This window comes from Pan troglodytes, chromosome 2 (genome assembly GCF_028858775.2).
Source record: "Pan troglodytes isolate AG18354 chromosome 2, NHGRI_mPanTro3-v2.0_pri, whole genome shotgun sequence".
Taxonomy (NCBI): domain Eukaryota; kingdom Metazoa; phylum Chordata; class Mammalia; order Primates; family Hominidae; genus Pan; species Pan troglodytes.
In genome coordinates, this window is record NC_086015.1 from 115942931 (window position 1) to 115956933 (window position 14003).

The 14003-nt window shown below is 39.0% G+C and overlaps 2 protein-coding genes across 6 annotated transcripts in view; one reads left to right on the forward strand and one right to left on the reverse strand.

Moving 5' to 3' along the window:
* SLC35A5 (solute carrier family 35 member A5) overlaps positions 1-4075 on the forward strand; it is a 47818-nt gene extending 43743 nt beyond the window's left edge. For all 3 annotated transcript variants that reach the window (XR_008547062.1, XR_001713537.2, XR_001713538.2), the window contains one exon: positions 3845-4075. The gene's annotated coding sequence lies outside the window, so the exon portion shown is untranslated. The remainder of the gene's footprint in view (positions 1-3844) is intronic.
* CCDC80 (coiled-coil domain containing 80) overlaps positions 1-14003 on the reverse strand; it is a 36658-nt gene that overhangs the window by 793 nt on the left and 21862 nt on the right. For all 3 annotated transcript variants that reach the window (XM_001156251.7, XM_016941651.4, XM_054680891.2), the window contains exons 4-7: positions 12895-13031; positions 10638-10786; positions 3902-4005; positions 1089-1169 (exon numbers count right to left, since the gene is read on the reverse strand). In XM_001156251.7, the coding sequence (XP_001156251.3) occupies positions 1089-1169; positions 3902-4005; positions 10638-10786; positions 12895-13031 (471 nt within the window). The remainder of the gene's footprint in view (positions 1-1088; positions 1170-3901; positions 4006-10637; positions 10787-12894; positions 13032-14003) is intronic.

A 14003-nucleotide genomic window follows, 5' to 3' on the forward strand; every position in this document is an offset into this window, starting at 1 on the left:
AAATTTGTCACTAACAAGGATTATATAGTTTATATTTCTAAGTTTATTTCCAATTAGCTTAGTTACTTCTCTGTAACTACAGCTTACCTTTTGACACATCTTTATGATAAAAAGCTTATTTCATTGTTAAAAGTGAAAATATCAATTCTGTTAAGATCTAGAGGAATATTTAAACTATTGTGAATAGTGAAAAGAATAGAGGGGAAGGAGAAAAGGAGCTGACACTTTCAAGTCTGCTGTGTTCGGCATTCTGCCAAGTATTTTACACACATTATTTAAAGAGCTTGGTCTTGGAAGAAAGGACTGGATTTGCTTTCTGAAAACTTCAGTCAAGAGTCTTGTTTTGTTTTGTTTTTGAGATGGAGTCTTGCTCTGTCACCCAGGCTGGAGTGCAGTGGTGTGATCTCGGCTCACCGCAGTCTCCACCTCCGAGGTTCAAGCGATTGTCTTACCTCAGCCTCCCAAGTAGCTGGGACTACAGGCGCATGCCACCATGCCTGGCTAATTTTTGTATTTTTAGTAGAGACGGATTTTACCATGTTGGCCAGGCTGGTTTCGAATTCCTGACCTCAAGTGTTCTGCCCACCTCGGCCTCCCAAAGTGCTAGGATTACAGATGTGAGCCACCGTGCCCGGCTTCTCTGAGCCTTTTAGTGTATGTATCTTTCAGCTTCTCTGAGCCTTTTAGTGTATGTCCTTATCTGTTGAAAGGGAATCAATGAGATATGACCTATGTGCCTCACAAAACTATTGTGAGAATTAAATGATATAAAATAGAAGAAAATGCTTTGTAAACCATAAGGACCTATACGGACCCCCAAAAAGCACTATTTTAGTTAAGAAAAATGGATATTTTTACCGTTACTTGGAATGGTTTATATTAGAAATAATATTAGTCCCTGTACTCCACACCCCTTCCCCTACATATCCCGTGCACACACAGGCACACATGCACAAATGCATGAAGTGGGAGGAGGATTCAATGAATTTTGTTCACCTTAGAGATACACGCACTGCTTGCATATAACTTAATGTAATTTAACTGAACTTAACACTAGTTCATACTATTTCAAGATAACAACACATTACCATTAATTGGGAACAGTTCTAACACTCCCCCAACTTCCTCTCCAACGCCTAAAAGCTTCAGAATGGTTATGTGGCGCAGACCTGAGAGAAAAAAGAAAACCATAGGATTAGAGGAAAGGATTAGAAGTTATCTTTTACTTCAAAGCCCTGATATCTGACAATTAAAAATCTCTTAAATTTAAAAACAATATAGAGCATAACCCGATTGAGAAGAATAATCCATTTTAAATTTTTACCATAAGGAAGCAAATACTTTCAAAACCTCAAAGAAGATGAACTGTGATTCTCATTCTACTAAATGACAAAAAAGAAAAGAAAAGAAAAGAAAAGATGAAGCCATGCTGGGCGCGGCGGCTCATGCCTGTAATCCCAGCACTTTGGGAGGCCGAGGTGGGCAGATCACGAGGTCAGGAGATAGAGACCACCCTGGCTAACATGGTGAAACCCTGTCTCTACTAACAATAAAAAAAATCAGCTGGGTGTGGTGGCACGTGCCTGTCGTCCCAGCTACTTGGGAGGGTGAGACAGGAGAATCACTTGAACCCGGGAGGCGGAGGTTGCAGTGAGCCGAGATTGCGCCACTGCACTCCAGCTTGGGTGACAGAGGAGACTCGGTCTCAAAAAAAAGAAAAGATGAAGCAATTCATTGGAACATTAAAATATCTGAGCTGATCTAAGCTAGTTAGTGTTCTGAATTTATAACAGCTTTTAGGATAACAACTTTCAGAGAAAAGACTACAGACTCCATCAATTGTGATGGTTAAAGAAATTGAAATTGTTCTGCTTCCTCACACAAAACTGTAGTGGCTTAAAAGATATGTTTTTATCACTAATTTAGAGGATTAAAAGGGAAGACATTTAAGCAAGCACAGCTTGCCTTCATATCCTCTGCTAAAGTTTCAGGACAGGAGGGAAGGTCATGCCTTGGTAGCTTGTTGGAATTCTTTTGAAGATGAAGTGGATATGAAGAGATTCCAGAGAAAGAAAACAGGAGGACAAAGGGGCTGTCAAGCCATCATATCAAGCTTTCATAGTTTTAAATAAAGTCCCAACCTAGTCAGGATAATAACTTGGAACTAATAAGGTTGTTGGTGATGTTTATTGTCCAGGAGAGAAAAGTGAACACTGCCATGGGAGGGTACTTCTAAGGAGAAGCTAAAATCTAGGCAAAATGCTATTCAAAAAAAATTTTTTTTCACCTTTACTCTTTTCCCAGAGAAGTGAACTATTCTGTTCTACATATTGGTTAGTCATGTTTTCAAAAGGGAAGATCATCAATTTAATTATTCATTAATTAATAAATGTGAACATGACTTGTTCCCATTTTGGGTATAGTACAAAAGAGTTTGCTTTCACAATGTGACATAGGATCTGTGTGCAGAGATTTAAAGATAAAGTACCACCAAATAGCTGCTACAAAAGCATCTTTGGAAAATTTAAAAACTGTGGCTTTATTTATATTTTTCTTGTAAAGGTTCTTAACTGCTGTAAGAATTTCTATCTTAACTGGCCACATTGGTGGCTATAAATAATTTAAAGTGTGCTTAAGAATACTGGCACAATCAAATTTATATGTTAATATAAAGTCTTAAATTATTAACCTTGATAATAGGAGTACAAATACAAATTTCTGAATTTTCTATTGTTCTTACTATTATGAGTTTGGTTTTGGCCTTCCTTTGAGTTATTTCATATCTTAAAATTAAAATGTACTTATAATTTACACATACTAGGTCATAACAAGGACCTTGGCTCTGTTAATGCTTTACAAAATTTACCCTCCTCCCTTTTAAAAAACAAATCAAGCACAGTTTTGTAACTAGTAGGTGATTCTTCCTCCTAATAGAGGCATCAAAATAATGGTGATTCATCTATGTTCTAATGGAGAATTTTTTACTTTGTTGCCCTTAGCTACTTCCCCCTGCCCCTGCCCCTGCCCCTGCCCAGTGAATCTCTCAAAATTCTTCTTCTGCAGAGGTATATCTCATATGAGATTTCACTCATGACTTCTACTTTTGAAATTGTAGTCATCTCCTTGATTTATCATTGAACTTAGTAAGTTCTATATACTATTCATTTTACTGCCTATATATCCATATCCAAAATGACATTAGCTCTCTCAGGACACTAGAATAAAAATGTTCGGTAAATAAAGTATATATTCGTTTTCAAAATTCTGAGCGATTCACTACAAAAAAACAGTAAACTATGTTTTTCTTTGGCCTGCTTGTCTTTAAAATAAGGTTTTATTTAAGAGATCTTGCTACTTTCTTAGTGCTCAGTTATAGATAAAAATCCTTTTTTAAAAAAAATTCTTTCACTAAGTCTTCTGAGTTTTGAAGATAAAAATCATTTTTAAGAGAAGGGCAATATAGTCTGCTTCAATTAATATATTATTCCCAGAGCCATTCCTATTTTTAAAAAGACATTTAATCTATGGAGTATCCAGTGATGGTATGTAAGTAGATATTCGAGTATTACCTAAGTGAATGATAATACCTAAGTGAGACAATTTAAAAAAAAAACTGAAGATAAATGATACAGATCATTAAAAGTAAATCAGAAGATATTTTCAAACACATGAATGAAGAAGAACTAGAGAGGAGAGAATATTGAGGGAAAAAAAATCCACAGTTGACTAAAGCTCCAGTCTAAAAGCAACTTTATACTCAATATAGTAGAGTATGTGTCTGGAAACCTGAACAGTCTGAACTAGGAATCATTTTGATGATCTAAGGTTCTATGTTCCATTTTAGAATTGACCAGGAGGAGAGTGGTATGGGAAAGCAGTAATGAGGTGGCTTCCCACTCACCAAAATTGCATGCCTGACCACTGAGGGCAGAGAGCTGCTGTGAATAGGCCCAGTCTTCATCGTTAGGAGCAGAGATCACCAGCAACCTCCTCCTCCACCGGAACCTGGAAAAAAAAGCAGGACACCATTACTGCTTACTGCTTCAAACAATAAAAACCAATGTAGGAAACCAGAGTGACTCAGTCTAGCAATTTTTTTCTGTGCCCAGAAAAAAAAAAAAAGAAAAAAACACATGCTTAGAACTGTCCCATGCTTCTCAAAGACATTAAACTGCATTGCTACACTCCTGTAGTTTTGCTGTTGTAACTTCACAGTCTTTCTGCTTTGGCATTTGCATGACGTGTCAAGCATGAGTCTGTGGTCACAATGCCTAATGAGGTCACTTGGGGAGAGACAAACTCTCAGATGCAATGAAGACAGGCCAAAATTGTACATTAAACTGTAGCAATGGAAATGAGAAACTCAGAGGACAACTGAAGAGAACTCGTCTTAGTGGAGTTACTGCTAGAGTTTAGAGGGGGTTAAGAAATTAATATACGGAAAGGAGATAGAGTAGAAAAAGATAACTGTATTTTAAGTAGATTACAGTGACAGGAAAAAGGAAACTGGGAGAGTGGTTTAAAGGTTCAAAGAGGATTCCTGGAAAAACAAAACCCTGTGTACCTTCCTCAGTAGCCAGTGGTTCTTCCAGAGGCAAATGCAATTTCTAAAATGTACCCTATTATTAATAAGCACCAATGCTTACAAAGTACTTCTATAAAGTGGAATGATATTAAGCCTAGAACCATAAGATTTTAGAATATATAGTAAACTTAGTTTCTGTTTTTACAGTTCCAACACAGTAGAGTAGCAGAAAAAGCTTTTGTCTTTTTGGGTGTCGTTGAGCATGTCACTCAATTCACCAAAGTCTCAGTTTTTCCTTATTTCTTTTCTTTTCTTTCTTTCTTTTTTTTTTTTTTTGAGACAGAGTCTCACTCTGTCACCAGGCTGGAGTACGGTGGCATGATCTCGGCTTACTGCAACCTCCACCTCCCAGGTTCAAGCGATTCTCCTGCCTCATCCTCCCGAGTAGCTGGGACTACAGGCGCATGCCACCACACCTGGCTAATTTTTGGTATATTTAGTAGAGACGGGGTTTCACTGTGTTAGCCAGGATGGTCTCGATCTCCTGACCTGGTGATCTGCCCTCCTCGGCCTCCCAAAGTGCTGGGATTACAGGCGTGAGCCACTGCGCCCAGCCTTCCTTACTTCTAAAATCAAAAACAGCAGTATGTTGTTCACAGGAATGTTACAAAAATTAGACTCTCAAACCTATCAATGCAAGTTATCCACATGATAACATGGATATAGAGGATTATGTCTTAATCTGCAGGCTTCTGGGTGTAGAACTTTATCCATTAACAGACGTTGACATTATCCATCACGGCACCATCAAATAACCTATTCAGTCCTTAGGTTTGTGTATCATTTTATAGCTCACTTTCACCAACGCAATATGGTTCTTCATTAGAGCTCAGTGAGGCTGTGGATTATTTTCCCCATTATGCAGATAACAAAACAAGGCTTAGAGAAGTGAATAACTTGCCCAACTAGTAAATCTAAGAGGCATTACCAAAATACAGACACTTCTCTGACTCCAGGTCCAGCAGTTTCCCCGATCTACCACCCTCAGACACTGATATTTTGGCTGGTGCTATCAGGGTCTGCAAGAGGGTATAAAAAGAGAGAGGGTATGCATCTAAGGGGCAACTGTATAGCGTTGTCTCAACTTCCATCTTCACTGGTGTTTTGCTTTTTGCCTTCAGTGCAGGTGACCGCAGGGTGTTGGTGCACTCACAGAGCTGACAGCCAGTTAATTTTATTCATGGCTTCGATCCCTGTGTCCCTTCTAGCATCAGGAGTGAACATGAGAGTTTTCAACCCCAAAGAAAATGGCCTCTTGAGGGAATAGTGGTTTGGGTGAATAAGAGAAAATGATAGTTTGATGAAATACAACCTCTGAATGGATGCCTGCCGCAAGGCTCGCCAAGTATTGCTTGCTGTGACATTACATTCACTTCCTCTGCTTTTTTTTTTTTTAAAGGGAAAGAAAAACTAAAATCTCTACTGAGGACAGGGAGCTGAATGTGTCTGGCACAAAGGACAAGAAAGGAGCCTCCGAGACTGTCCAAGGTTTCTTAGGAAAGGGAACAGTAACTGCTGTCGGATCACAAACACAACAGTCTCAGGTACTTCTCCTGCTTCCTTAGGAGGCATGCCAGACCAGCGCTGGCCCCCTAGCCAGCATCCAAACCAGACCAGCCTTCCTGGCCTCACACAGAGCTGTAGGGTGTCTTGGAAGGAGCTATTTTGGGTGAGGTCTATTTTGGTTTGTTTACCTATGTGCACACTGAATGCAGTCCTGATTGGAGAGGGATGGGATGTCAGACTCCCTGTCCCAGACACAACTGAGAGAAGGTCATTTCCCCTAAGTCATGTTTCAGCTTCCCACAGACCTTCACATTAAGATACAAGGTCGCAGCTCATGACACGGAAGGAAACTTCCAAAAGATGTAACAAGAGTTATGAAACTGACCCAGACCCTTATTTTAGACAAACTGTTTTTCTGTCACTTTAGCTTCCCAGTAAATAAAAACTTTACAAGCTGTGAATGTGTTTGCTTCTCTTAACTGGTATGCCCAAATTAGTATGCATTTGCCAACTCTTTGGGGTTTCTGTCTCAGGGAAAGGTGATTATACCCTGAACCAAATGAGTGCTATTGAAGACTAGACTGGCTTCAGGGTCTGGTCAGCTGAAACTAGCCTGTGTAAACCCATCAACCACTCAGCAAATTTGAAGGAAAATTCCCATTTGGATACTGGTTTAATTACAGGACTGTAATTTTTTTTTTTTTTTTTTTTTCATTTCTCTTTGCCTGGGTTTCAATTCTGGAGTATTTACTAAATCTCTTTCTGGTAACTCTTCCTGGATGGCAAAGTTCTCTATAGGACCACAATAACTGACCCTAGGACTACTAATAAGTAGCATTTATTGACTACTTGCTTTGTACTGGGTCCTGGGCCATCATTACCTTTAGAATTGAATGTACCCTTCACAACAGTCTTAAACAAAAATACACTTACTATGTTCATTTTGCAAATGAGAAAACTGAAGCCCAGAGTGTTTAAGTAATTAGCTCAGGGTCACACAGCTAGTAAATAGAGGAACCTGGAATCAAACTCATTTTGTCTTGCTTGTGCCTTTAAGTAGTACACTATTCCACTTTAATCCTTCAAATAAATTACAATTATTAGCAGAATGATTTTATGAGTTATGACCACAAGTCAGGCACCGCTATGGGACATCCAAATTGTGATTATATATATCTCTGAATATCCATAAAAGATGTATATTCCTATAGTAGTAATGAAGATAAGAGCCCATAAAACTCTTACATTAGGTGGAAAATACGTTTACATATGTTAGGACCCCATCTAGTACAAAAGACTTTATAATATTTGTACTTCCTTAAGAATAAAAAAAAATACAAAATGTAAGTAACCAACCTACAGGAGTATTACAAGCTTTTGTGAATGAAGAAAATTGAGATAATGTCAGCTTTCCATTTCAAATTTTGAAACCCTTGACAGAGTGGTTATAAAAAGACACTCTACCTAGGGATGGTGAGAAGAATCTCTGAGGATGTCTGTAGCTGCCAGTCTCACGACAGATCTCTGGTTTTAAGTAACATCAATGAACTGGATGATAACTGTCTGCTTTATAGGGTGGGCAACCTGAGTTTACTGGGATAGATCACTAACCCTGGAAGATTTAGAATTAAGAAGAAAAAGTTTCCAAAGAATCAAAATTATAGTAAGATAGTAATAATTATATATATGTTTGTATATATCTATAATTCTGGTTATATATGTATATGTATATAAATATATTACTGTGAAGCTTAAGAGAATTTGGCCTAATAAAATGACAACTTGAAACTCCAAATTAGAATGTGTAATTAAGTAATTGGTTTAGGCATGCAGGTAAGTTGAAATCTTACAGTGTATGCAGTTTTTAGAACATCTGAGAGAACGTTAGATTCACTGTATTTGTAAAATTAACTTATTAACTTACAGATCTTTAAGTACTCAGAAAGATTTTGTTTGTTTAATTTCAAATAATTGAAAGAAATGTATGAAATGTATTAAATGTATAATGCCTGTGTGAAATGATGAAGTTGTTTAATTACTGGGTTTATAAGCAAGATCGAACATTATTCAAAGCCCTCTTAAAAGTGATGGCAAAAATTTGCTAGGTTATAAATTGGAAAATAAAATTTCGAAGCCTAATTCAGAAGTTTGGGAACTGAGGTCTTGAATTTGTAACTTGAAGGATATTTAACACTGTTAAAATAAAAAATAAACTTCTAAAGAATTTTTACCTCAAAAAGAAAAAAGAAAAGCACCTCAAGAGCAAAAGAAAAGCTCTTAGCATAAATCTTTTCAATTATCGTCATCTGGAGTGATGATCTTGGATCAGAAGTTGGTGTTTTAATACCCCCGAGACCAGACAAAGAGCCATTGTCCAGTGAAGCTCAGAGCCCTTTCTCAGTGGAGGCTGCCCCTATGGCTGAGTTGATTTTAAGTCCTTATGAAGGTGTGTGCCTTCTGTTTCCATTTCAGATACTTGTACTGCATTGAGAATTTGGATGAAGGAAGAGCCTTGGGTTCCTTTCAGGGCCGAAATTCTGTGGTTTTAAGAGTATCTTCCTTTGTTTCAAATTCTAGGCCTTTAGGTTCAGAACTAATAATAATTCACATTTTCTAAAGGAGCATAAGATAAGACGATAGATTTGGGGAGTCAGATTGTCCCAGGGTACTGATTCCTAGAGATGACACTAGCTCAGTGATGACAGAAAGTTACTTAATCTCCATTGGCTTCAGTTGTCTCTCCTGCAACATGACAATAGTCACAGTATTTAGATCATGGGATTCTTGTAAGGGTAAAACTAGGGAATGAAGGTGACATGCTTGGCACAGAGATTAGCACACAAAGAGTGTTCACAGGTATAATGGCTATGTGAAATGGAGATGGATGGAGATAGAGCTGCTTGCTATCGTTTTTAATTTTATGGGTGAGAGATTTTTGAGGCAGGTTAATTGAAAAGGATCAACATAGCTAGTAAGTTACAGACTCAAAACTTGGATGAATGGTAAGTTCTGTACCGTTTATATATCACAATGTTACATCCTGGAAGACCCAAGCCTCACACATCTGTAGAAATTCGGTTTATCCACTTACTAATCGTATCCTTCTTAATGCTGTCTCACATATGGAGAATGTGCTTTTAGAGACATGAGTAAAGATTCTGCTTGGAGGCTCAAGCACTAAATGTGTATTACATGCTTGCTTGGTTTCTGGAACCCCTTAACCACACAGTATAGTTGGAGTGGTGTTTATACTGGGACCTCTGTAAGTTTGTTGTGTATAGTTTTCTGCAGCTTTGCACCTCCTAGGGCCCCAAAGTCTCAGTAGAAGTTTCATCCTACATTGGGGGAGGGGAGGAGAAGGGAGAAAAGTGGATTTGGCAGAGGCGTTTAAACCAAAGCAACTCCATCTTAAATAGGAGCTGGGTAAAACGAGGCTAAAATCTACTGGGCTGCATTCCCAGATGATTAAGGCATTCTAAGTCACAGGATGAGACAGGAAGTCAGTACAAAATACAGGTCATAAAGACCTTGCTGATAAAACAGTTTCCGGTAAAGGGGCCAGCCAAAATCCACCAAAATCAAAATGGTGATGAGAGTGACCTCTGGTCTTCCTCACTGCTACACTCCCACCACAACCATGACAGTTTACAAACGCCATGGCAACGTCAGGAAGTTACCCTATATGGTCTAAAAAGGAGAGGCACGTACAATCCACCCCTTGTTTAGCATATCATCAAGAAATAACCATAAAAATGGGCAACCAGCAGCCCTCGGGGCTGCTCTGTCTATGGAGTAGCTCTTCTTCTATTCCTTTACTTTCTTAGTAAACTTGCTTTCACTTTGCACTGCAGATTTGTCCTGAATTCTTTCTTGCGCGAGATCCAAGAACCCTCTCTTGGAGTCTGGATTGGGACCCCTGTCCTGTAACAGATGGAGTTGTTTTTACACTTTTCTCTGGGTATGCTCCTCCCCCATGGACACTGGGGTTGCCACAAGATGGCCTTCAATAAACGACAGTGTCGAAAAATTCATGAAACTGGGTCAAGAGGATTTCTCCTTTTGAGGTCTTAGTGGGGCTTTTGTTGTTTCCTGCAGAGTTGGAAGGAAGCGGAAAATCAAGCACAGTGTGCCAAATCCTGTTTGGAACCAGAAGGGGCCTAATAAATAAATATGTAAAATAAAAATGCTACATGCAGAGATCTCCAGATTTACTGACTGAGTAAATTAACTTTCTTGGGAGGTCAGGATTCTATATTCCGTACCAAAGAAAGAGAAAAAAGAAAAAAAAGAAAAAAAAAACAGAGAAAAGACCTATCCTGAGTCACCAAATCAACATTGATGCTTGGAGCTGCAGCCAGCCAGCCTTGTAGCCAGAGACATTTCAACAGGACAAGACTAAGCTCAGTGGCCAGAGATGGGTAGGTTTTTCTCCAAGGAGGATTACTCTCTGTAAACACATGTGGGATCTGTGTTTCTTTGGCGTTTTCATGAGCTCACTCAGAACAAATTTGCACCTTCCTCTTTAGTGACTCCAAAGGTGATGTACCTGGATAGGAAGTTCTCCAGGGACTGCTTTTTGTCCTCTTTGCAAACAATGCCCTCCTTCTTCTGCTTCTCCATATCTTTGATTCGGGACTGGAAAGTATCGATCAGATCAAACACAGACTTCATTGTTATTGGTACCTCATAGTATTGCTGTTTAAGAAAAAACAGAATGCATTTAATGTACAAGTGCATTTCTTCTCTCTATTCAGAGGATAGAGAACCTGTGAGAATTCAGAGAAGCTCTGGGGAAATCTTTGAAATCAGAGCCTAGAGGATTCATTGCTTCATAAATGCTCTCCTGCAATAGTACCCTTTGCTGATGTTTTGAGAGTTGGAGTCCATAAAACAACTGCCTCTTTTACAAGGAATTCTTAACTACGCTCCTTTTATTGGAAAGGGTCCATGCCTTCCTCACCATTCAAGTCCTAGGTTCACCTCTCTACCTTTGGGACTAAGCTGGTTCTTATTTACTAACAACTGGAGAAGAACTGAGAAACACTGTACCTAACACAGGAAACTAAATGGAATGACATGTTCGAGTGTGTAACCTGAGCAATAAGAGTAGTTTTCCACCAAGGCCTGTTCTGTGGTCCCAGGGATTGTTTTACTGAGTAAACATCACTTAATATTAAGTCATTTTTGTTCACCTATTCTCAGAAATAAGTTGGGATCCAACTTAAAGACAATGAAATTCAGATTCCTGAATCATAGCTGCCTGGACTTACAAAAGCAACCTGAGATGGATTTAGGGGCTGGCTGAGCGTAATCAGCATAAACTGGAGAGCAGTCTGGACATGGCTCGAAGCTCTCCCCTCTGTGGGAATTCAGTAAATCACAGAATGTGAGAACTGGTAAGGACCTTAGAGATTATCTGGCCCAACCTCTCTCATTAGAGATGAGAAAACATGTGTGCAGAATTAACTAATGATGCCATTTCTCCAGATCCAGAAATATATTGCATGTTGGGTCAGCTATTCTGATAGCATAGACAGCCTTTTTTTCCCCTGAAGATTCTCACACAAGCATGGTATATGAATGACTTTTTCATGAACATTTTTTGTGTTCCCCATTTCACATGGTTTCAGAAGCCTGGAATTTTAAAAGAACATTTTGATAAGTTGTTTTAAAAATTGTTTAGGGAATGCTTTAAAGAGGTATTAAGATAAACTTTAGTAAAATGTATTTTCAGTGATATAGTGCCAGTATGCCAGAATTGTTAAGACAGTGGGTTCTGGAGCCAGCCTCTGTGGGAATGAAGTTCAACACTAACTGCATGATGACCTTGGGCTAGTTACTTAACCATTCTGGGCCTCTGTTTTTTCCTCTGTGAAACAAAAATAATGTTAGCATTTATCTTAGACGTGTGAGACTAAGGATTGCAAAGGGTTGAAGAAAGTGCCAGGCATAAGGAAAGCACTTGATAAAGTGACTATTTTTGTTATTGTTATTATTACATGGTATAGTTTTTCATGGTTCAGAACTTTTGTCCGCAAGCATAGAAAGAAAGTAGGTGTAAAACCCCAAACTTTTGGCAGGGCGTGGTGGCTCACGCCTGTAATCCCAGCACCTTGGGAGGCCGAGGCAGGCGGATCATGAGGTCAGGAGATCGAGACCATCCTAGCTAACACAGTGAAACCCCGTCTCTACTAAAAATACAAAAATAAAATTAGCTGGGCATGGTGGCGGGTGCTTACTGTAGTCCCAGCTACTCGGGAGGATGAGGCAGGAGAATGGCGTGAACCTGGGGGGTGGAGCTTGCAGTGAGCCGAGATCACGCCACTGCACTCCAGCCTGGGCAACAGGGCGAGACTCTGTCTCAAAATAAATTTAAAAAAAAACCCCAAACTCTTGTCCACATTGGATCAGGAGGCACACTTCTGGACCCCTCTGAGATAGGCCTATGTTAAATATGGGTTTCTTGAAGGCAGAGACCACTCTTCACCTTTTATCTCCAGGACCTCGCACATCATAGCTATTTAACTAGTGTCTTATGAATGTAAAACATTGTTGTTAGAAAAGAATTTAGTCTGAGTCAAGTAGCTGGGCTGTGGGAAGTCACTCCAACTCAGTCTTTGTCAGAGACCACATTTCTGGATGCAAATTCGTAGGACAACATGGAAAATTTGGCCCATCTCAAAACTTTCCCATTTATAAAATAATTTATGCTTACTCGTACATTGAATGGACTGTTTAACAAAACAATTCAGATTTGCTATTCTAAGAAATAGCACTACATTATTCAAAATAAGAAACTGTACCTTGACTCTCAGATCCACGTCTGTTAGCACCATGAAGAAGTCATTGTAGGTCATTCCGTACTCTTTCCTCAGCTCGCTGATGAGACGCTGGTCTACCAAGTCTTCATCATCCACCACTCGCATGGGCTTCTCATTATCTTAAGGGAAATAAAATGTGAATGAATATGGGTGTGGCAAGGCAGAAATCATTGGGAAGTGAATGGGTGAAGACTCTGGGCCTAATCACACCAGCCTTCATTAGTTTTATATATTCAACTCACGTTGTGTTTGAACAAAAGTTTTCAGAGTAAATTAATAAATGTAGAAATAAACACATGAATAAAGTTTTGAAAGCTACTCTTCTATAGATGATCAAGGCTCCATCTCCGTCCATCCTGTTCGCAGCAAACAGGAACAAAGGAACAAAGTGAGAGTGGAGACTGCTGAGTCATACCTAGGAGAAGACTGCAACTCACCCAGGGAGTGAGTCTTCACCCTAACTCACCGGGGAACTGGACCGACCCAGACAATTTGTTAAGTTCTGTTTCCATTAAACATAATTCTGAGTCTAAAACCTGTGTCCGTTCCTCTTTTTTGGTATAGAATTAACTTTGGGACCCAGTAAGCATGTCATCTCTCTAGAGAAAAATAGAGTTTCTGTTGAAACCTAGTCACAGGTTCATGTGGGCTCCAAAAGAAGTCAAGCTATTCATAATGCAAATTTTGTAAGTGAACACAGTTTAAAACAAAATGTGACAATTTATGGAAATTTTAAATCACTATATGTTTTTTCAATCATCAGCCTCCCCAAATAAATCCTTATAATTCAGAATGGTTCCAGAAGGTGTCACTGGATTAATGGGAAGCATGAAAATCAAGATACCAGTGGCTTTACATGGCAACTTGTATGTCAGGAAAGCATTTTAACGTTTTCAAGGACAGAAGAGCTTTGTTTACTTCCTCCCGCTCAAACAAGTCACAGTATATCTCTCAACCCTACCTAAGATTTTATCTGCAAAATAATCCCCTATATTAAAAACAAATGTGAAAAAATTAATGTTAGCAAATATATGATAACAGGAAAATTACCAATGAGGGCCTATCACTTATTACCAACATCACTACCTAGT